At 40.1% G+C, this 24,820-nt stretch overlaps 1 protein-coding gene across 7 annotated transcripts; it reads right to left on the bottom strand.

Annotated features, from left to right (window-relative positions):
- Positions 1-184: 184 nt before the first annotated feature.
- Positions 185-23,092, bottom strand: fyb1b (FYN binding protein 1 b). Of its 7 annotated transcripts, none has more exons than XR_013296601.1 (23): positions 22,946-23,092; positions 13,252-14,179; positions 9,724-9,853; positions 9,572-9,654; positions 9,438-9,460; positions 9,272-9,324; positions 9,080-9,191; positions 8,850-9,009; positions 7,885-8,008; positions 6,775-6,794; positions 6,575-6,647; positions 6,422-6,508; positions 5,995-6,035; positions 4,934-5,009; positions 4,750-4,849; positions 3,026-3,188; positions 2,868-2,901; positions 2,749-2,780; positions 2,549-2,665; positions 1,409-1,533; positions 937-991; positions 357-455; positions 185-265 (listed from the first exon to the last, which is right to left on the bottom strand). XR_013296601.1 is itself a non-coding variant. In XM_077585307.1 (19 exons), the coding sequence occupies exons 1-19, from the start codon at positions 22,946-22,948 to the stop codon at positions 2,643-2,645; spliced, it is 2,265 nt and encodes a 754-aa protein (XP_077441433.1). In that variant the 5' UTR covers positions 22,949-23,092; the 3' UTR covers positions 2,340-2,642. The 7 variants fall into 7 exon arrangements, 2 of the variants coding, with proteins under 2 accessions (XP_077441433.1, XP_077441434.1); XR_013296600.1 differs by having other exon boundaries at positions 1,409-1,511; XR_013296602.1 differs by having other exon boundaries at positions 1,409-1,511; positions 4,934-4,997.
- Between the last annotated feature and the right edge of the window lie 1,728 nt (positions 23,093-24,820).

Genomic DNA, 24,820 nt, shown 5'->3' with positions numbered 1-24,820 from the left:
AATGACACAAAGGTGTTAGAGCCTTGAGAAGAGTGCTTCTGTCCACACTGCACTTTCTACTACTTGGCGGTCGACCCCAATCCTGGGATTACGGCTATTTAAACAAGGCCAGGATTACAACTGGCCTTTTAAATGAAGGACAGACACACACGTGCATCGCAATGAACACTCCCAACACCTCACATGAAAAATAATCTGCTTTTATTCAATTTGGAACATAACAGAGGGTAAGTGATAGCTCACTTGAGGATGGTGTCTGAATTAGCTGTGGAGACAAGAAAAAAAAACAGGGGGGGGGGGGGTGATATCAGAAATAAAGACATTTGTCGAGTGATGATATTGCCGTCGTGTGCTACCTTCTGCCAGTTGCTTGGCAATGCGCTCTTGCTCCTCTCGGACCTTCTTTTCAGCCTCCTCCACCTTCCGCTCCTCTTCTGCGATGGGCTTCAGGTACGCTGAATATTAACAATTGTCATAACCTGTTATTTCACAATAATTAACATTTTGGATGTAGAGCAGAAAAAGGGAATCTACGAACACTGACAGCAATTGAGCTAGACCGCCATGGAAATTTGAAAAGGAAGCCAAATATATATATATATATATTTTATATATAATATGCTCAATGTGCCCCTACTAGTCTAAACACAATATTCAGATTAATATTGCATTTAATCGATCCCAGGGGGCGGCCATTTTGCCACTTTCAACTGAAACTACCTGCTTGCTAATGTCACATGATTAATAACATGTGAGCTGTGACGGTCGTTACCTGAGCCCTTAGGCACTGTGATGTCATAATTATTCATTTAGATACAATGATTATTTAACTTTAATAAATGTGCAATACATTTGAATTCATTTGTATCATTAAGTACAGTTTTCCCCTACAGTATATACTGTACCGGAATGAAGAGAAGTGGTTAATAAACTTACCAAACCTCATTTTGCCATATAAGACGCCGGCGAACAAGGCAGACCATCGGGCAGTCTGAAAATATCACCCACGCCATTGTGTTAATAGAAATACCACAATAAAGTTGTACATTTTTCTTTTGGAAATCTACATTGAAGCAACCAGGTTTGGAGAGTCAATGCAAAGTCCACTATGACCTTCCGTCTGATTAGTTTAAAACTAAACAATTTTCCACTAAAAACTATACACGGAGTTTAAAGAAGTCGTTAACGATAAAATATGGTCGATATTTTCCACGTGGTTTTGCATATTTACACTGTATAAGACCTCAATGTCATTGCATTAGCCTACTTGGAGCAGACTTAAAACTAGCTCACAAGGCAACGAAAAAAACAACTTCGACCACCCGACGCGTCATTATATGATATATGACCTAAACAATAACAATTAGGTAGAGTAGCGTTGGAATAATCTAAGAGGTTTTTGATTTACCTTTATGAGCGGAGCGACAGCTACAGGGGGAGCCATGGTGAAGGACGTTCACTTCCGCCTTTTTCTTCTTCTATTCAAAGTGGTTACAGCGCCCCCGCACTCTCTGAGGAGTGTAAGCGCAATCACTACAATTCAAGACAATACAATACAATACAATTCAACTACGTGAAGCCAAAAATATTAAAAATCTGGTTTAAACATCAGCTATGTAAAGAACAACGGTTTAATTTGCTAAATTTGCTACAGTATTTGAGTATTGTACCTTTTATTTTCAACTTCCTGTTATACGGAAGTTTTACTTTGAAGGCATACGGAAAAAGAAAAACTGCTGATTAGTGATTGATGGTATTTAATAGCGCATATCGATACAGTACTGTAAAAACTACAAAGTGTAAAGAACGACACACGACGAAGAGAGCAGTTTATAGATATTTAGCATGGTTGGAAGTGGCATAAAGGTAACTATTTGTGCTTTTCTGTCAATGGATGTATGTATGTGTGGAGATGATTGCTAAAGGTGAAGATGTATGTCTGATGCGGTCACTCATGTTTGATTTATTTTCTTGCTCTTTACGGTGTAAGATGTTTGTGTATAAGTAAGAAACGGATTAGAAAAAAAGTAAATTTAAGACCATCACTAAAGCTTTAATCATTTCAAGCGACGCGACAAGCTAAATCTCCTATATGTTCAAAACAAAACAAAGCCAAGACTTAAGTATAATATTTTCTTTTTTAAATGGAAATTTTGGAGGCATTTTCATCTGAGAAGTGACGTTGGTCATTATTTGTGGGTTACAGAAACATCCATCCACAAAAGTGAGAACTGTGAGGCTGCATGCTAACTCCAATAAAATTTAGGGTTTAAAAAGTCAGAAAAATTGTTTATCCAGGCCTGGTAAAATAGTTAAGAAATGCACTTAATGATCATATAGATATTTATATATTTTTTAATTTATTGAACAGAAGAAAAAATAGACTTGTATATTTTTCACATATGTCTACATACATTATGTTAGAGGCCATAACACATGTAATGGCATCTTGCTGGGAAAGTTACCAAAGCATTGTGCAAGCTAAGAAAACAAACAAATCCTTCACATAAATTAAAATAAAAAGTGAGTAAATACTGCTTTGTCTTACATGATCAAAAATGTAAGGCTGAGTAATGAGTCCAAAAACAAATAAGATTTTAAATATTCGACTCCAGGTATATACATAGGATGCAGGGTGTTCCTCATTCATTGTCATAGATGCAATCTGAGGGGAAAGATGTCGTCATGATTAAAATATCATTTTGTTTTGGGAAATTTTGGTTCGGATTGATTGAAAGCCATACATACCATCACCGATATCATCATAAATGTCGCCGTCGCTGTAAACAAACCAAATACAAGTCAGCTGTCTTAGTTATTTTTGCTATACAGTATGCAAACCGTGTGAAAATGTTTGTGGTACTCACTCCATGCAAATATGGCACGTTGAAACATAACCAACTGTGAGGGACAAACACACACTGATTAGAATAGATAAGTAGTGTGAGTAAAGTACGGGAAAAAAATAGTGGGCCATATCTAATTGGTGTCATTGCCAAGTGTCCCTATACTTTTGTACACTCACACTTGCCCTCCTCGTTGCGACAGATCATTTTGTTGTCCACTGGCTTGACGATCACGTCGAGTTTCTCACCGGCTTTGACCGCCAGCTCTTTGCCGCCCCACTTTTTGTTCACTACAGCGGGTCTGATGGTCACCTGGTACAGGACCTGGATCTCGCCGTCATACTGAAGGTGCATTGCAGCACAAAGACATCCATTTGTTAGAGGGAATTATTCTCAATACTGTTCTGCACGAGTGGCCCAAGAATTCGACTTCACTGAAGTTAGGCACCGTAGTTTATACTGAAATGCATCAAGTATTAGTGCCATGAAAAGCGATACATTGTATTTACATAAACTATGAGAATAAAGGTGCAGAGTTTAAAGAATGGAAGTTGCAATCTGTAAAAAAAATAAAAATAAAAGTCAGAGAGAGAGAGAAAAAAAGACAATATTAAAAGAAAAAGACTTTATAAAGTGGCGAATTTGTGAATTTTTTCTCAGAATATTACAACCCCCTTGTGAAAAAAATATTAAAAGAAGAAATCATATTTTTTCAAGAAAATAAATCATCTTAATACAAGTTTGTCTTTAAAATCCGAATGTTAAATAACAATCAAAATATTATTTTTGCAGTGTAAAAGTCACAATCACGCAAGAAATTGTGATATTGAGAGGAAACATTTTAATTGGGATTTTTTTATATATTAAAATATGTTACGAGAAAAAGGGGGTATTAAGAGAAAAAAGTTTTTACTTTTTAAAGAAAAAAAGTGTGTCCTTTTAATATTAAAAGCCAGATTTTTAGGAAACCAAAAATTAGCTTCTTCTTTTTCTACAGGAAAAGTCAACGCAAAATGTGTGTTTTTTTTTAAGGTGCATTGGGCAGTTTAAAAAGGTAATATCAAAGCTTTTTCTACATCATGCATGCTCCACTATGCACCCATGAGTACGAAGAGCCCTGACTGTTTTACTTTGACTGCACCTATCAGCTTTTATAGTGGAGTATGCGGACCTTCACATTCCACAGTTTCTTTGGGGAAGGGAGGGGCGGAGTTTTTCTAACCTCATTTGAAGTCATGTCTTTGTTTGTCAACTGTGGCTGTCGCTTTAAGATCGTGCACGTACTCGCAGGCGCACCGTGAACAAGCCTGACACATATGTTGCAGCTACGCTTTGGGCCAGAGGTGGCAGTTGCGAGTAAAGACGTGACAAACAGCACAATGTTCCTTTAAACAATATCTTCTATGCATCCCCACAACATTCTGATTAACGTTGTGTTTGTGGAAAATGAGTTAATCCTGAAGAAGACATCACAGTTGCTCACATTAGACTACGCTAAGTGTATTTGTTGGAAGTTTCTGAGTTTTTTTTCTCACAAATTTGCCACTTTAAAAAGTCGGAAATTTGCTATTTTCTCTCTCGCAAATTTGCCATTTTATAAAGGGGCAAATATGTGATTTTTTTTTCACCGTCGTACAAAAAAAATCAAACTACTCAGAGAAGAAAAAAAAATCTGTCGTCAGTCTTTCAAGAGTAAAATATGTGTTTTTCTTGATTGCATCTTTAGAAAGAAAATGTTGATCTGAAGCTGACTGTTAATGTGGCTGTCAAGTTGAAATTCAGTCCATAATTGTCAGTGTTTTGTTTTGTCACATCAGCACCGACATCAATGCTGCATAAACACAGTTGGGCCTTTTCAATGTGGCCCTAATCTAATAAGTCTGAATGTAAACAAAATACAAACTTTAAACTTTTTCCTGAAGTCTTTCTCTTCTTTCTCAAACTTTTTCATCTTCTTTGGGTCCATCTCTTCTGCCTTGCCCCTGACACTCAGGCTCGGAATGCTGAGGAAACGAAACGGCAGAACTCGAATAGGCTGTCCATGAAACTGTGGGGGAAAAAAAATCTATGGAATGTTACTCTCGTACCTGCTGATGGGTGGAGGAGGCGGCTGGCTTTGGGTGTCAACATCGTAGTACAGCTCATCATCGGCTTCAAATAAAGCTGATGTTTTAGATTTATAATCAAATACAATGCAATCAATACAAAGTATGTATGTCAGAATCATCCCTTTAGTCTACCTTTATTTAAATTGACCTCTTATTTATCTAACTAAACTAAACGGACTGTATAACCCTTTCATTTTCGATATTATTTAATTAAATTAATTAATTTATTTATTTATTTAACTCATTCACTGCCATTGACGGTTATATACGTCAAAAAATATGAACTATTTCTATTAGTTTCGTTAACAAGAGTATGAAAACCTAGAATTTTTTAAAATTGTACATTTAGAACAGATATAGAATTTGTGATTAATCACTAGTGAAGTCATGCGATTAATTACGATAAAAAATTTAATCGCCTGACGCCTCTAATTTTTAATAATCTTTTCTGTTCTTTTTTTAAATCGTGTCAGGCGATTAATTTTTTTTATTGTAATTAACTGCATAACTTCAATAGTTAACTCACGATTAATCACACATTTTTATATCTGTTCTAAATGTACAGTAATTTTTCTTCTATGTTTTCATACTCTTGTTAACAAAAGTGGAAAAAATGTTAAATAGAGATAGTTCAAATGAATTTTTGACGTCTATAGCCGTCAATGGCAGTGAATGAGTTAATGTAGGAATTGTATTTTAAATATTGATTTAATATGTCTTTTAAAATGACCGATTTTTTTTGCCACCATGTAGCGCCGCCCTGTTCCTTTAATTTAAAACAAATGACAAAGAAACATAAATATTGGAATTATCAGTAGTTAAAAAAAAGAAGAAATATAAACAAATTAATCCTTTGTTTAAAAAACACCTGAAATATATTTTTTTATTAAATATAAATAATATACTCTCACAGCTCTGAAAAAAATAAGCAGTATAGAAAATACATGAATGGATAAATAATAATAATAATAAAAATTTGAATAAAATGCAACTAAATAATCCATATTGTCTTTCTTTTAGGATGAATTGTTTTGAACTACCTGCATTGTCCTCAGCTGTAAACTGGCTGGGTGGTGGCAGTCTGGCACATCACAACAAATGAGAATACATGACATATTGTAAAATATGGTTGAGCATGCACATGTTGGAAAATCATCACAACATTTGGGTTGGTGCGTTTGTCAGCCGATGCCTCAATTTCAGGATGGGCAGCGTCATGCAGCAACACAAACGTAATTACCAGATTAGTGACGGCGGACACATTTAGTTGATTGCGCACAAACAATATAGACATAAAGTCTCATGCAATATTAATGACATCATCAAGAGTTTGTGAAGAGAAGGTGACAAATCAACGCAAGAAGGAATCATCTCCTTTTTCTGTGGGCCTTGGCGGCCTGAGAGATTATGTTGAAGATCGATGGATTAACATGTGAGAAGCGGTCTTACTACTGAGTGTATTTTTACACTTTAGTGCCGAGTGGACGTCTGTTTCGCTCAAAAATCTTCAGGAGGCCCAGCGACTTTGTTACAGAAAACCCGGGCTGGAGGCGGCTAAACAGCCAAATATATTTTTAGCCATTTCACTTTTTATAGTGTAATTTTTTTGGCATCACCTACCTCACATCCAAGTCCGGATCAATGACATCATTATATAGTTCCTCATCCTCTTCTGGGGGAGGCGGTAAAAACACTGCGGGAAAGAAACAAATCCAATCAACGAGATTGGTCTCATTATTAACAATAAAACAATTGTGGGCTATTCTAATGAGTTGAATAGATTACAATTCAATTCAATGTAAAATGTGGAGGCATGTTACCTCCTTGTCCACTGATTCCACTATGGAGAGAAAACAAATTAGTTAATTAATTAAACAATTAGTTTTGCAACACACACACACACACACACACACAAAAAAGTTAAGAGGTAAAAGTTAAAAGTTATTTACCATTTGTATTCAAATAAATAATGATCATATCTAATTATTATTATTAATTTATTTTTACCCCAAAATACTTGATGAACCCACTTAAAATAGTTAAATGATGAGTTCTTAAAGGCAATCAATTAAAGGCTAAAAGCCCCCCCCCCCCCCCCCCAAAAAAGAAATAACTTGGCTCAGTGAGCCACGTGCTGCTTCACCAAGTCTAAAGAAAAAAAATCTGATCACGTGTAGCATTCTGCTTTGATACATTCTAATGACAAATTTTTAGCCAAAATTAAACTGTTGATCTATATTAGCATTTATTATCATACCACCAATTATATTTTAATAGTTGACGACACAACCATTAAGTAATATTTTTGAATGATTTATTTCAGCAAATTGTGTAAAATTAATTTAATAAAATTAAGTGATATTTTGTTAACAATAAAATTACATATCTTCTTTAAATCAAGTTATTTATTTGCATTATTTACTTATTTTTAATATTAGACAACATTTTTGTGTTGATTGATGAAAGGTAACCATGCAACCAATTAAAAGGATTAATTCATTACTTTTTAAAAAAAATAAGTAACCCCTACAAAGTAAAATTATAAAAATAAAACAAAAAATCTAACAGAACACTTTTGACTTTATATAGAATTAAAGAATAAGTGCTGCCAACTATAAATGACATCACAGTTGCCTAGGGCTCAGCTTGTGAACGTCACATGACCAAACCCAGAAAACAGATAAACTGCGATTGGTCGTTATCTGACACCTTATAGGCACTGAGATATCAACTTATGTTGATGGCAAGTGACAACATGGATGGCCCCTAAGATGGATAAAATGGATGGATTTTGCTGCTTAATTCATATTCCACAATTGCAATATTAAAATATTAAATATTTAAATTCCTGACTTGACTTCCCCTTGGAAACAAGTCCCAAAATAAAATAGAATGGGATAGATAGGAATAGTTTGAAAGTTGCTTGCCACCTGCCGTCCGATGAGGCCACGTCCACGTCATCGTAGACGTCACACCTGGAGCCCTGCTGAGCAACTTGATGAGTCTTCAAAGTGTTGAAGTCAATCTCCACTGATGTTGTCTTCACATAGCCAACTGACAAAGGATCAAGCAAATTTTACAATATTGTATCAGAGTTGGAATTTATTTGTATTTTTTTAAATGATAAAATTTGGGGTTGATAAAGTTGTTGTTTTTTTCTAAATTTGTTGAATTTTTATGAAAATGTATATATATATATATATATATATATATATATTAGGGGTGTTAGAAAAAATCCATTCGGCAATATATTGCAATATTACAGCGCGTAATTCTCGAATCGATTCGATATGCGGCCGAATCGATTTTTAAACATCATTTTTTTATGGGAATACTCAACAAAACGTCTTACTTAGGGTTAGGATTCACACATTAAGCATGGAAGAATGTTATATTAATGGAACATTAAACCTTATATTTTAAATAAATATTTTATTTCAGTGCCGTTCAAACATGAAACAGATTCCAACCTGCTTGTTAAATGCAGTGGCTCAGTTATAAGCCTAAATACATTTTCATACAAATCTTACAGTGTACATGTACACATTTACTGATTAGTATTTTCTAAATTTGAGTTTAAAAAAATCGCAATAATCAATTTATAGATTCGCATCGGGATTAATCGGTATCGAATCGAATCGTGACCTATGAATCGTGATACAAATCGAATCGCCAGGTACCAGGCAATTCACACCCCTAATATATATATATATATATATATATATATATATATATAAAATCTTTAATTTATAAAATAAGTTTTAATCTACCTGAATAGTTTTCATCAACTACAAATTTGACAAGAATAATATTGCAATCTTACAAGAATAGAGAGCATTATTGTGTTGTATCTAGTAGTAATACAGCGTTCTCGTATGTGACCAAATCAACTTACTGGCGCCATCCTGTTTTCGTCCCAACCATTTCCCCTCTGGGTTGCCTTGGACTCGAATGATGTCCAGACAGTCGCCTCGCTTCAGCGCTAGTTCGGTCTTGCTGCCTTTGCAGTCCACGCGAGCTTTGCCTTGTTGGATCACTGCCACGGGACCCGCAAGCTGACATGCAATATTACACCAGCAATGGAGTTAAAGGTGTCTGCAAAAGTGTCAAAAAGTTGTATTTCACCTTGAATTTCTTTCTAGCGTCTTGTTCTTTCTTCTCTCGCCCCTTCTGCTCCTTTTTCTCGGCCTCAAGTTGTCGTTTCTCCTCTTTCTCTTTCTTCTTCTCTTGTTCGTCCCTTTTGGCGTGTGGGCACGAGAGCGTGCGTGACAGGCAGAAATAAATACAAAATCGACCACATCTAAAACGTTCGCTTACCACGCGTCATCAAGAGGCTCGTACATATCGCCACTGTCGCTGTCGGGTTCTTCCTGGGCAGTGTGGACAACAACCAAATCTTGTATTAAGTCTGTGTTTGACTTCAATGCAGTGAACACATGTTGAATTAGCATCAAAGTGAAAGTAGGAATAAAGCATTTGTCACCCTGGGCCTCATGCTTGGGTGACCTAAAATGAGCACACACACACACACACACACACACACACACACCAAAAAAGGAATATGTCAGCTTGACAACACGTGTTGACACTTTTGATGCTATCCAGTGTTGACCGGACCTGCGGATGGCGGTAGAGGAGGAGGAACGGGAGAGTTGATCATCATGGCATCGACATCGTCATAAGATTCTTCCCGGTGCACACTGCAAGGTACACGTTTCAGTTTGTTCGCAAGAAGTGTGTGTGCGTGTGCGTGTGCGTGCGCGCATTACATGGTTCCCAAAGGTCGCGGAGGCAGACTTGGAAGTGCACTTTGAGGCGGCTGAGGCCGGTTGTTGTGGCTTCCGAGGTTACCAGAGGCTGAGGGAGTTGGGGGCAATTTTTTGTTGAAGGTATTATTTCCTGTAACAAAAGCAAGTATGTTGATTCATGAATAGACAACTAACACTCCATAGATGAGTATTTGACAAAGTTCCTTTTCGGGGATCACGGTACATTGTGATATGGATCTTTGAACTAATTATCCATCTTGTGGCTGGTTTTGGACATATGAACATTTTTGTGCATGTCATGCCTTAAAGAACATTTTCTTCCACATTCTGCATTAATGTTGGGAGTCATCTTACTTATCTCTGACTAAAATGAACATGAGTTATAGTTAAACTGTGGTTTTAAAAGGGAAGTGAACCAAAAATTTTGACAATAATATGTTCTATGCAGCCCTGCTAGTCTAAATACGGTATTCTGGTCAATATTGTGTTAGTGGAAAATGAGTTAAGCTGGTAAATCCAGCAGTTTTTATAAATATCAGAATGCGGCCATTTTGCCACTTTTGAAAAAAATTAAATTCAATAAATTTTATTTCATTCATTTTTAAAAGAAAAAAGACAATAAAAAGCAATATTCAAATTCAAAGTAAAGCCAAAGAATGAAAGGGGACAGAGTGTATTGCATTCACTTGAAAAAAAAAGTCCTGTTTTTCTGACTAATTTTTGGGGGGAGCTTTGTTTTTTGAGTATTTTTTTTCTGTTTTATTGAATATTTTTCCCCCTGTTTTTTTGAGTAATTTTTTTTCAGTTTAAAAAAAAAGATTTCCCTCTTTTTTTCTGAATATTTTTTTTCTCCGTTTTTCAGAGTAATTTTTCCCTGTTTTATAAAATAATTATTTCTCTGTTTTTCTAATAAAATAAAAAAAAATCTGTATTCTGAATATTTTTTTTCAGTTTTTCAGAGTAATTTTTCCCTGTTTTATAAAATAATTATTCCTCTGTTTTTCTAATAAAATAAAATAAATCTGTATTCTGAATATTTTTTTTCAGTTTTTCAGAGTAAATTTTTCCTGTTTTATAAAATAATTATTTCTCTGTTTTTCTAAAAAAAAAAAAAAATTCTGGATTCTGAATATAAAAAAAAAAAGGTTTTCCCTCTGAGATAAGAGAACAAACCACAATACAGTATACACATTTATTCCTTTATTGAGAGCCAGTAAGTAAACATGACCATTTTATTGCATATGGAGGTATGCGGGAAAGTGTCCGCTTTTGCTATTTGCGAGTCTGCAACAAGTCACTTGGACTTCAGAGGTAAAAAATAATAATAATACTCCGAAAAACAGAACACCAGCTCTACTTTTCGGAATATTTTTTTTTCTGTTTTTTTTAATACTTTTTTAATCAGTTTTTTTTAAAAATATTTTTTCCCCCTGTTTTCTGAGTAATTTTTCCTCCTGTTTTTCGGAATAATATTTTTCTTTCTGTTTTGCTGAATATTTTTTTGAAAAACAGAAAAAAATGCTCAAAAAAAAACACCCCGCAACCCCAAAAATTAGTCAGAAAAACAGGAGGTTTTTTTAATATACGCTTCTGTACTGATCAACTAAAAAAAACAAAAATGCACAAAAACAACAACACAAATTTAATGACGAGCGATCAAAACGTTTTCAGTGTTACAACAAGATAATTCAAAATAATTCAACTATGTGTCCTTGTGTTATATATATTTTCCGCAGTAATTGTGCTTTTATGCTTTAAAAAAAAATGCAAATAGACTGAAAAGATTTTGTTTTACAATCCAGATTGTTCCACAGACTGACACCTTGAGTTATAAAAGGACATCACAGTTGCTCAGGTCATAGGTAACAACCAATCACAGCTCCGCTTCAGAAAACAGGTGAGCTGTGATTGGTGGTTGCCTGAGCCCTGAGCAACTGTGACGTCATCTTAAGACGACAAGTAGCAAAAATGGCCGCCCCCCTGAAATGGATAAAAATGGCTGGATTTTGCTTCATAACTCTTATTCAACAAATGTAATATTAATCAGAATGTCATGTTTAGACTAGTGAGGTTTTATTATCACCAAATGTTTAAGGTTGACTTCCCCTTTAACACATGGCGGGGGAAAAAAGAGCTGACGAAGGTGTGAGTGAATGCATCAGGTCTTATCTCATCTGTCTATGAACAGCATACTGTAGCTTTCGCTCGAAACTCTCCCTGCTTCCTTCTACACAACTTCCCCATACGACAAAACAAACTTAGCCTAGGGGGCGCAGCCTAAAGAGAAACTGGACAGCAAACATGAATATGTAACTTGAATGCAAAACTTTGAACGGCTGTTAAGTCACTCACTCAGGTTACAAATTTCCTACACCATTTATGACTTGCGTTGGCAGTAAAACCAGAATTAGAGTCAAGATGAGCCAACTGCCCCATAGACAATTAGGAAAACATTTACCAAGCAGGAAAAATACAAAATGATAATGATAATAATATTTTTTTTGACTTGACTTCCCCTTTTAAGATTGGTTGGGTTATTTTTTTTTTTTACCAATACAGCAAATTAAACCTTAAAAAAAAGGTTTTCTCTGTATTATTTATTTGGTTGTTCCAAACATAACTATGAGATTAATTTTTCAAAAATCATTTCCAGTTGAATACATTTTGTACAAACTTTATTTGGACGTTGAAAGAGGAATAAAATAATTTGTCCTCTTTGCGTGTTCCAAAATTTGAAGACAGATTTAATGTAAGAAAAAACACCTTTGCAAAAATTTTATCTAACAGAGATCTCTGGACACTCATACAGCCTCTAATTCATCACTTAAACAGGTGGGATTCAGAGCGTCGAATTGTGCCTCTTCCGCTTGTACAATGGCTTCTTATAGTTAAAAGACCTCCTCTCTTTCATTTGTAGACAAAACATACTCTCTGGGTACTTTTCCATGAGCGATGGCGAAAACAGAGTCAGGGGTGCGTGTTCAAAACAGATTCTGTTCTCAAGGACCAAATGTGTTTTCGCACAAAGCGCTGAGAAGGAACTTTTTTAGACTAAATAGTATGTCCCAGCTTAAGGTCAGATTATACCGAAATCAACACCATCTGCTCTGCACAGGACACAAAACATTTCGACAAGGTTAATATAAAGAATTAAAATGTTAATAATGTGTAACAATGGTTAATATATGAAATGAAGAATTAAAAATGTTATAATATCTATCAACGTACGCCGCCAAGTTAAGCCTCTTAGCGTTCCTAAAGAAACAACATGCATCGCGAGACGCCGCACTCTCGTCATTTACAAGAGTTTTGATCGTCCGTTTAGGAACGCTACGGAGGCTTACCAGGCGTTAGTCCAAATACAAATAAAGTTTCTACAAAATGTATTTAATTGGAAATTATTTTTGAAAAATGAATATCATAGTTATGTTAGTAACAACCAAATAAATAATACGGAGCAAATTGTTTGAAAATGTGTTAAAATCCACACAAATAGGCCAACTTGCACTTACAAATACTCCAACTTACCATTAGAAATCCCAGCAGCTTCTCTGAAGTCATCCAGGTCTACATTGGGGGGTCGTTTCGGTTTAGCAGGAGCAGGACCCAAAGTGAGCGTGTTTAGGAGTGGGTTGCGTTTCGGGTCCGAAGCAAAATCACCGTTAGTGTTGATGCTCTGAATAGAAGCATTGGGCCCAATTCTCAAGCTGGGCTTTTTACTGGCTGGGAGTTTTGGAGGAGGGGCGACGGGATTGGTGCTTAGAGGCGGTTTGGTGTCCACCTCCACACTCAGGTCCGACTCGGGCTTGTTTTTTTCCTTGTTGAAAGTCTCTTGGGCTGCCATGAAGTTTGACAGAGGTGACAGTTTGTCTGTGTCACTTTGTTGCCGTAACTTGACAATGCTGCTGTTGGGTTTTCGGTGCAAAGGGGGCACTTTTGGCGGTGTGGGGTCAATAGGTAAGCCTGCGCTGCTCTCTTCTTTAACCCAGCTTGGTTTGGATCCTGCTGGAGGCGGTTTAGGACCAGGAGGTTTGGGGGGTGAAAGGGTTGAGCTGAAAGGAGGCTTGAGGGTGGGCTTGAGTACAGGACTTTTTACTTCAGGGGATTTAGCTTCCGGTGGCTTCAGAGGTTTCTGTCCTCTGTCAAATAAAGGTTTTGTGTTAGTAGTCTCATCCAGGGTGTTGCTAAATCTGCTCACTAGAGCTTTCGTTTTGTTTAGCCCAAGCACATCGCTGTCATTTTTAGTTGCGTTTTTAAGGTAGGAGGAAGGTTTGGGCGGTAGATTTAAAGTGCCGCCCGAGAGACTCTCCAGGACTGGTTTCTTGGATGGTATGGCGGGACCAGATGAGAGGGTGACATTGAGGGACGCTTTGTGTTTTGTCGACGGCGAGGAGCTCTCATCAGCGCCGTTGGCTTGAAAACGAGCCATGATGGCCTTTACATCAGCTTTATTTTCCTGGAAACAATGGGAACGGGAATGGAGGTGAAGTCATTAAAACAATAATGCAAAAATAATACAACTACAATTTGGAGTTGCGTTCGTCCATTCATTTTGTATAGTTCTTATCATTTTTAGATCGCAAGGAGCTGGAGCCTATCCAAGTGGACTTGGGGCAAAAGGCAGGGTGTCGTCCTGGACTGGTACATAGATAAACAATCAAACTCACAACAGACAATTTAGAGTAGCAGTGACACTTTCGTTGCAGAGTCGCAATGAGACAATCATACAACACAGTACAAGGAAGTGCTGATAAAAGTCAAGGACAGAAAGCTGCTGCTGTTGCTATGGCAGCAATGCCATTGCAAAATATTTGAACTTCTGCAAGCACTCACTAATACAGTACACAACTTAACTCATTCACTGCCATTGACGACTATAGACGTCATAAATTCATTTGAACTATTTCTATTAGTTTAACATTTTTTTCCACTTTTGTTAACAAGAGTATGAAAACCTAGGATTTTTTTGGGTACATTTAGAACAGATATAAAATTTGTGATTAATCGTGAGTGAAGTCATGCGATTAATCACGATAAAAAAATGAAATCACCGGACACCCCTAATTTTTAATATTTTTTTCTTTAAAAAAAATTAAAATAAAATAATTGTAATAATTTTTTTCCCAATTTTTAATAATCTTTTTTTTGTAATTAATCGCATGACTTCACTAGTTAACTCTCGATTAATCACAAATTTTATATCTGTTCTAATACAATACAAAAATTCTAGGTTTTCATACTCTTGTTAACAAAAGTGGGAAAATGTTAAACTAATAGAAATAGTTAAAATGAATTTTTGACGTCTATAGCCGTCAATGGCAGTGAATGAATTAATAAATCAACTCCTTATAATTCATGGAGAAAATGTGTGTTTTGTGAGAGTGATTGTCAATTAGGGGTTAAGAAATAGTCAAGTTTTCTTTTTTGTTATTTCTCTCAAAAACACAAATCACTGAATTGAATTGTTATCGTTGTTTTTTTTATTATATTTTTCAAGCAGTATGAAACAAAAGAGCAACAATCAAAGAAACGTTCTGCAAGACAAACACAAAGTTTATCGCAATCATAATATTGTGCTGCCTAGCGGCCTCAATAGTTTTGCAAAACTGAAAAAATATATATATTTTTTAAAAGGCATACAGCGCACCCAAATTATTGTGGGGAAAAAACGTTGTAATAATAATCACTGTGCCACACAATGAACCGCCGTGTGCTTGGTTCTTGCATTAATAAACACCGCACCCCAAATAAACACTTCCATATGTGGCTGACATGACCTAATACCACCATTACTTTTATCCCCATGTATTCTTTGCATAATTTAATATGATTATAACAAAACCATACAATTAGAAACACCTAATAAACACCTGATACTCTCTGCAGTAGTGGATACTGTAATAGACACCACACCTCCAATTAATCGCCAGGTGTGTTGTAACCTCACTTACATGTGACCCTAACCGCACCTGCTTTCATGGCTTATACCACCATTATGTGCATCACTGCAGATGTTTTTACCACGAGAGCTGACGAGACCTGTACAACTGAAGTTTCAAGAGAAAAGTGTAAATTGTGTAAATTATTTACATGATTGAATATCATTAGAAACATTTGTACAAATAATAAACACTTCAGCCCTAATAAACACCACGCCTTCAATTTATCGGCAGGTGTGTGTCATCCTATGTCAAATTTGTCATGATTTGGGTCAGCTGGTGGGCTCCACCCACCATACACACCTGCTGCCCATCATGCAATCAGACCTCAATAAAAGCCTGATGGACACAGCAAGGAGTGTCGGGTGATTACCCCGAGACGCCGCTCTCTTGACCTGACTGTACTCGTCTTACAAGTTTTCTCCTGCTGCCCATGATTTACCCTTTTTGCCGCCACTGTGCGTGCTTTTGAGTTTTGTTTGTGATCCGCCTGTGCGCGTGAGTTTGTGTTTGTTTTCGTCCGCCTGTGTGCGTGATTTTGAGTTTGTTTGCTATCCGCCTGTGTGCGTGAGTTTGTGTTTATTTTTGTCCGCCTGTGTGCGTGATTTTGTGTTTGCGTTTATCGCCACATTAAATCCAAGTTATCCGCATCCCTGCCGTGGCTCGCCTTCCTCACTGCATCTGGGTCCGCCCTTCTCAAGCCGTGACAGAATCACCCGACCAACTATGGACCCCGCAGATCCCAACAGCCCGCGCCAGGTCCTGGCCAGCCATGGACACTTGCTCGGCCGGCACGAGCAATACTTCCAGGATCTAAAGGAGGTGATGTCGGCACTAACTGCACAGATTGGATCGCTCACCTTAAAGATGGAGCGGAGACCGGAATCCACGGCCGCGGAAGACTCACGACCTGCCAGAGCGTCTCCTGTTTTCCCCACTTCCCAATCAGCAGGCAATCTTGTCTTCCGGGAACCCAATATTCCGCATCCCCCCCGCTACGCTGGCGAGATTGGTGGGTGTGACCAGTTCCTTCATCAGTGTAGCCTGGTCCTCGACCAACAGCCGTACACCTTCCCGGACGACGGCTCCAGAGTTGCTTTTATTATGAGCTTGCTGTCCGGCCAGGCAGCATTATGGGCGATGGCGGCCAGCAAAACCAACCCGGAGCTCCGAGCCTCAGTTCCTGCCTTCCTGACTGAATTCCGTAATGTCTTCGACCACCCAGTAAGAGGGAAAGAAGCAGGCAGCCGCTTACTGGACCTCCAGCAAGCCGGCTCCTCCGTGGCGGAATTCTCCATCTCTTTCCGGGTTTTGGCCGCCGAGAGTGGTTACTGCGACGCGGCGCTGTGCGGAATTTTCCGGCAGGGATTAAACCCGCAGATTAAGGATGAGCTGGCGGCACGGGACGAGACGTCCACGCTGGAGGAGCTCATCGGCTTGGCCATCCGGTTGGATAACCGGTTGCGGGAGCGACGGCGGGAACGGGAGGAGGAGGAGCGACGACCGGAGGCAACGGAGACGTCTGCTCAGCCGGTGTCGGCCACGTCCGCGGGGCGCTTCGTCGACGCCCCGCCTCCCAACGCTTCATGGCGACGCGCGCCTGCCAGAGATGGCGCGGAGCCTTTGCAGCTGGGAGGAGAGCGGCTCTCGGCAACGGAGCACACGGACCGGTGGAGACACCTAGCCGCCAAGTGTGGGAGGCGGCCTGAGAGACACAGGCACGTCGCACCTGTTCCAGCCCCAACCATCCCATTCCAACATAACCCAAGAAGACTACTAGTCTCAGGAGAGATGACATGGGGTGGGGTAAACTCTAGGATGACGGCTCTGGTGGATTCAGGGTCGGATGAATGCATTATTGACCCGAGGATGGTGGACATCCTGAAATGCCCGGTGGTTGAACTCAAGAGAGCCAAGGAGATGCGCGACCTCGACGGGCGCACCCTGGGTGTGATTTCACACCGAACGGAGAGCCTACAGATGCGTCTATCGGGGAACCACGTGGAAACCGTTCAGTTCCTCATTATGCCGTCCCGGTCGGCCCCAGTGGTCCTGGGCCTGACTTGGCTGGCCAGGCATAACCCGGACATTAACTGGGGCATTCCCAGGGTGGAGAGATGGAGTGTTTTCTGTCACTCGCATTGCCTGCAGTCAGCAGTGGATGATCACCGTGGCCCAGCCAAAGCCACGTTAGAGGAGATTAACCTGGATGAGGTACCGGCAGAATACCACGACTTGCGGGAGGTGTTTAGCAAGGACCAGGCCATGTCTCTCCCTCCACATCGACCTTATGACTGCGCAATAGAACTGGTTCCTGGGGCACCGCTGCCTGGTACACGCCTATATCAGATCGCCAAGCCGGAACGTCAAGCCCTCACGGAGTACCTCACCACGTCCCTGGCGGCCGGACTGATTCGGCCTTCCAAGTCACCGCTAGGGGCGGGGTTCTTCTTCGTGGAAAAGAAAGACAAGACCCTACGCCCGTGCATCGATTTCCGTGGTCTGAACGACATAACTATCAAGAACAAATATCCGTTGCCGCTAATGGACTCAGCGTTTGCTCCCTTACATTCAGCCACGGTATTCACCAAACTGGACCTTCGCAGTGCCTACCATCTAGTGAGGATAAGGGAGGGCGATGAGTGGAAGACAGCATTTAAAACACCTATTGGGCATTTTGAGTACTTGGTGATGCCGTTTGGCCTCTCAAACGCTCCCGCCGTGTTCCAGGGATTCATTAATGACGTCCTGCGCGACATGCTCAATCATTTTTGTTTTGTTTACCTGGACGACATTTTGATTTTTTCAAGAAATCAAACCGAACATCGACAACATGTTCGGCTGGTCCTGGAACGACTGCTGGAAAACCGGCTGTATGTAAAAGCCGAAAAATGTGAGTTTCACGCCAGTTCAGTCCAATTCCTCGGCTACATTGTGGAGAAGGGTCGATTGAGAGCCGACCCAGCGAAGATCCAGGCCGTGGTCGAGTGGCCCACTCCCACATCCAGGAAACACCTACAGAGGTTCCTTGGATTCGCAAACTTCTACCGTCGATTCGTTCGCAACTACAGCTTAAAAGCGGAACCACTAACAAGACTGACATCCACCAAAATTCCGTTTGTTTGGACCCAACAGGCAGAGGCCGCATTCGTCAATTTAAAAGTATTATTTTCGCGTTCCCCGGTGTTGACACACCCCGATGAGACTCTTCCCTTTATCGTCGAGGTCGACGCTTCAGAGACAGGAGTGGGGGCAGTGTTATCCCAACGGTCACCGGAGGACCAGAGGCTACACCCATGCGCCTTCTTCTCGCGCCGGCTCAACCAGGCTGAGCGCAACTACGACGTGGGCAACCGGGAGCTGCTGGCCGTTATCCTTGCGTTGCAGGAGTGGCGGCACTGGCTGGAGGGCGCGGCGGAACCTTTCCAGATTTTTTCTGACCACAAAAACTTGGCGTACCTCCGGTCCGCCCGAAGGCTGAATCCCCGCCAGGCACGCTGGGCCCTGTTCCTAACCAGATTTAATTACACCATCACCTACCGACCAGGAGCCCGGAACACCAAGCCGGACGCCTTGTCCCGAATACACAGTCCAGCCGCCGAGGGGTCTCCACCCGAAACCATTGTCCCGGAGGACAGAGTATTGGGAGCCCTCCGGTGGGAAGTGGAGCGGAAGGTGGCGGATGCAGCGGACGACACGCAGACCCCGGTCGCGTGCCCTGAAGACAAGTTGTTCGTGCCCACACACCTTCGGCGGGAAGTGCTGCAGTGGGGGCATGCGTCGAAGGTAGCATGTCACCCTGGGGTGGGTCGCACGCTGTCCTTGGTAGCACAGAGATTTTGGTGGCCTGGGCTGCGCAAGGACGTCCAGGACTATGTCACGTCCTGCACGGTGTGTGCCCGTAATAAGTCCTCCCGCCTGAAGCCATCCGGCCAGCTCCGACCCCTGCCCATTCCCCACCGTCCTTGGTCGCATGTGGCCCTGGATTTCATTACCGGACTACCTACTTCCAACGGGCGGTCGGTAATCCTGACGGTGGTGGACCGGTTTTCAAAGATGGCCCACTTTATCGCCCTGCCCAAATTGCCCACCTCGCTACAAACGGCGGATATCCTGATAAAAGACGTTTTCAGGATCCACGGGATTCCAGCGGACCTCGTCTCCGACAGGGGGCCCCAGTTCGTGTCCCGGGTTTGGAAGGCCTTTTGCAAGTCCTTGGGGGCTACGGCTAGCCTGTCGTCGGGCTACCACCCCCAATCCAATGGGCAGACGGAGCGTGCCAACCAGGATTTGGAGGCAGCGCTTCGATGTGTGTGCCATCAGCACCCTTCCTCGTGGGCGTCCCACCTCCCTTGGGTCGAATACGCCCACAACACTCTCGAGTGCTCGGCCACAGGCCTGTCCCCGTTCAACGCGGCCTGTGGCTATCAACCCCCCTTGTTTCCTTCCCAGGAGGGCGGTGTTGCCATTCCCTCAGTCCAGACCCACCTCCGCCGGGCTCGCAGGGTTTGGCAAGACACTAGGAAGGCCCTGTGCCGCACCTCGGACCGCAACAAGCGGCTCGCGGACAGGCACCGGGTTCCGGCACCGCTCTACCGACCGGGTCAGAAGGTGTGGCTCTCAACTAGGGACCTACAGTTGGCGGGGAGTTCAAGGAAGCTGGGGCCGCGGTTCATCGGCCCGTTTGAGGTCAACGCTATGGTCAACCCGGTAGCGGTCCGGCTCAACCTGCCCCCTACTCTCAAGGTACACCCAGTGTTCCACACGTCCCTGCTTAAGCCTGTCTCTGCCAGCCCCTTGTGCCTGCCGACCGCGCCCCCGCCGCCTCCCCGGGTCGTGGGGGGGCAGCCGGTGTACACAGTAAGGGACATTCTGGACTCTCGAAAGCGGGGCAGAGGGTTTCAGTATCTGGTCGATTGGGAGGGGTACGGACCCGAGGACCGCCAGTGGGTTCCCCGCTCCTGGATATTGGACCAGTCCCTCGTTCGGGATTTCCATTTAGCACACCCATCGGCGCCGGGTGGTCCGCCTAGGGGCGTCGTTAAGGGGGGGGTACTGTCATGATTTGGGTCAGCTGGTGGGCTCCACCCACCATACACACCTGCTGCCCATCATGCAATCAGACCTCAATAAAAGCCTGATGGACACAGCAAGGAGTGTCGGGTGATTACCCCGAGACGCCGCTCTCTTGACCTGACTGTACTCGTCTTACAAGTTTTCTCCTGCTGCCCATGATTTACCCTTTTTGCCGCCACTGTGCGTGCTTTTGAGTTTTGTTTGTGATCCGCCTGTGCGCGTGAGTTTGTGTTTGTTTTCGTCCGCCTGTGTGCGTGATTTTGAGTTTGTTTGCTATCCGCCTGTGTGCGTGAGTTTGTGTTTATTTTTGTCCGCCTGTGTGCGTGATTTTGTGTTTGCGTTTATCGCCACATTAAATCCAAGTTATCCGCATCCCTGCCGTGGCTCGCCTTCCTCACTGCATCTGGGTCCGCCCTTCTCAAGCCGTGACAAAATTTGGTCTGCCAGATTTGACATGGCGCCCATGTGGATCTTCCACATGTAAAGAAATAAACACCACATCTCAAATAAATGTTTTCTTTTGCTGCTGTTTCGGAACGTTAGCATGAATTATTGTGGAACATAAACGAAAATAACTTCGAGAGGGATATGAAACAACAAACAAAAGCCTAACTTTGCAAATGCCACTATTATGCTGAGGTGGCATCTGTAAAGCTGAAGTGTACAGTGCGGTTTAACTCATTCACTGCCATCAACGGCTATAGACGTCAAAAATTAATTTGAACTATTTCTACTAGTTTAACATTTTTCCCACTTTTTTTAACAAGATTATGAATACCTAGAATTAGTTTAATTGTATTTGAACAGATATAAAATTGTGATTAATCGGGAGTTAACTAGTGCAGTCATGCGATTAATTACGATTAAAAATGACAATCGCCTGCCGCCCCTAATTTTTAATAATCTTTTCTTAAAAAAAAAAAAAAGATTAGTAAAAAAAAAGGAATAAAAAATGAATTTTTAATTGTATTTAATCGCATGACTTCACTAGTTAACTCACGGTTAATCACAAATTTTACATCTGTTCTAAATGTACAGTAAAAAAATTCTAGGTTTTTATACTATTGTTAACAAAAGTGGGAAACAAATGTTAAACTAATAGAAATAGTTAAAATTAATTTTTGACATTTATAGCCGTAAATGGCAGTGAATGAATAAAAAGAAGAAAAGATTATTTAAAAAATTCGGGCCATCAGGCAATTAAAGTTTTTAATTGTAATTAATTGCATGACTTCACTAGTTAACTCACGATCAATCACAAATTTTATATCTGTTCTAAATGTACCAAAAAAAAATATCTAAGCTTTCATACTCTTGTTAACAAAAATGGAAAAAAATGTTAAACTATTAGGAATAGTTCAAATTAATTTTTGACGTCTATTGCTGTCAATGGCAGTGAATGAGTTAATGATAATGAGAAGAATTGTCAAATGAATCAAAACTCAAATTACTGAATATGGTTGCGGTCGCATCCACCTGCCCCTGATGCAAAAATTCTTCTAGCATCGTCACCATGGCAAGCTGGAAAATAAACCAGTCGAAAAATACCCTCTGTCACGTGTTTGTTTCTCAACTAGAAAAAAAAGATGCTAAAATTACCCAACACGTGTTGCTCCACAAAGTTGCAAGTGCCTCTTGGACTAATGCAACACACTTCAACACAAACTATACCCTAGTAGAGACAATAAACACCTTCCTAAATGTTCTTTCTTTCAGATTTGCACATAGCAACGGAATGCGTATACATTAGAGGAAGCTTATGGTCATTACGCCCTTTGGTCAAAATCCTCAAGATGACAAATTACTGCATTAAAAAGGATCATTTTTACCGCAGCTTTGAAATGAAGCCGTTTGTGCTATATGCAGAAAGGAATCCGGTCTTATGGTCAAAGCAAAGAGGAAGCAAACTTTTCTATTTCCAGTTTGATGAGAGGTGCCGGCCAAAGTTGCACAAGCAAGAGACGCAAAACTGGCTCCATTTTCATATCAAATTGAAAATCTATATAATATATATATATTGAATAAATAATTGAAGAATCATCTGATTGACCCTTACGATACAATACCCAAATAAGTCAGGTCTAATTACGCATTTGTAGCTAATGAGTGAATAGTATAAGTATTGTTGACCTAATAAAAATAATAACAAATGACATATCTTAGCAGTTGCCAATTGTTTTTGAATGAATGTAGTTTGAGTGACTCACCATGTTGACGACGATGCGTGTGACGAAGTGTCTCCCGCGTGCGTATCCGTGGGTTTGTATACCTGCTGAAGTATCCCACAGCGTGTTAGTGGACGTCAAACGGCGATAAAGCTTTGAGTGTGCGTGTGAACTTCTCCGGGTTTATGTGCCGACTACTTCCTCTCTCGCTCTGTGCCGTGTGAGTGCGCGTGTGCGTGTCACACTTTCTATTATCTCAATGTGCTGATCTCATGGATTTGCTTGTCACTGGCCAACTTTGCTTCTCACCTGTGTCCAGAAACTTGGGATCAGGGACAGGACTAAAACAATGTTCCCGTCAATCAGGGGTGGGGGATTTGTTTTGTAAGCTTTTGCATGCAGTTGGACACATTGCCACCTATTTTCGGTATTTATTCCTATATTATTATTTATCCCTATATTGGCACATTTCTTCTCTGTGTGAGGGTTCCGCCCTGTAAAAACAATCTGACGGGAAAATTTTAATGTCTTTCACATTCCACTTCCTAGTATTATTGTTATTCGCAAAGAACAGATGTAGTTCCAGTATCAACATTTGGCAGGGCTGTGTAATTATTCTTTTATCACATATGTAGCTTTTGGAAATTCTTCAATGGTTCTTGATAATCCACATTTCCAGATGGAAATAGGTCACTTAGCTAACATATGAAAAATAAAGATTTTGATTTAAAAAGATGAAAAATATTTATATGTGGGAATTTTTTTAATGTCAAAGAGATGTTGACGCTCGAATGGTATGAATAATGTAGGTTAAAAAAAAAGGAATATTATTGTAAAAAATGTGAAATTTTTGAAGTGTTGAATATTCTGAATTTTGAGTTGATGGATATAAAACCTGTTTGTTGAATGTCTCATTGGGAATGAATAGGAAATTTCGGTGTGATGCGAAATATGAAATTGTGGGAAAACTGTGAAATTTTAGAACGAGAAAAATAGTACCCCGGAAGGCGGGGATTTCTGGAATGTGTTGAAGTTGGACTGGTGAGAATTGGTTCAGAAATAGGAAAGTAGAAGCATGGCGAACTATCATTTCCTTCTTTTTAAAGTTGGTGCCTTAGTGGTGTAGAATAAGATGTGTGACGGCTTCAACCTTCACACAATTATGTATGCTGATTAAAATTGGATATTAGTATGAGCATTTGTGGGCCACTTTGGAAGCTATCCTGTCTGCGCAATGGTTTTATTTAGCCAAGCGTATTTTTGGAATGGATTTTTTTTTTTTATGATTAATTCTTTCACTGCCATTTCTATTAGTTAATTTTTCCCCCCACTTTTGTTAACAATAGTATGAAAACCTATAATTTTTTTATTATACATTTAGAACAGATATGAAATTAGTGATTAATCGCAAGTTAGCTAGTGAAGTCATGTAATTAATTATGATTAAAAATTTTAATCGCCTGACGGCCCGAATTTTTTTATAATGTTTTCTTCTTTCTTTTTTTATTCATTCACTGCCATTGACGACTTTAAATGTCAAAAAATCATTTTAACTATTTCTATTAGTTTAACATTTGTTTCCCACTTTTGTTAACAATAAAAAAATATAGAATTTTTTTATTGTACATTTAGAACAGATGTAAAATTTGTGATTAACTGTGAGTTAATTAGTGAAGTCATGCGATTAATTACAATTAAAAAATTTTAACCGCCTCTTGCCTTTAATTTTTGAGAATCTTAAAAAAAAAAGAAGAAGAATTTATGGCAGTAAATTAGTTAAATAATGTTATCAGTATACTACAAGTGTCACAGTAGGTTAAAAAAAAAAAAGAATGATTAAAAGCAATAAATCATAAGAACTTAGGCGGTCTGGACATTATGGAACGATCACATATCAGGAGTCTGCTGGAACGTGCA

The sequence above is a fragment of the Vanacampus margaritifer genome, chromosome 14, assembly GCF_051991255.1.
Source record: "Vanacampus margaritifer isolate UIUO_Vmar chromosome 14, RoL_Vmar_1.0, whole genome shotgun sequence".
In the NCBI taxonomy this organism is placed as follows: Eukaryota; Metazoa; Chordata; class Actinopteri; order Syngnathiformes; family Syngnathidae; genus Vanacampus; species Vanacampus margaritifer.
This window is presented reverse-complemented; position numbering and strand designations above follow the sequence as displayed.

Bases quoted from the DNA above. Each gene is read 5' to 3' on its own strand.
- fyb1b (XM_077585307.1), bottom strand. The intron at 9,010-9,079 runs GTGAAATACAAC...ATTGCATGTCAG, and splicing joins ACGCTAGAAAGAAATTCAAG to CTTGCGGGTCCCGTGGCAGT. The intron at 4,850-4,933 runs GTACGAGAGTAA...TCGTTTCCTCAG, and splicing joins CCTCCTCCACCCATCAGCAG to CATTCCGAGCCTGAGTGTCA.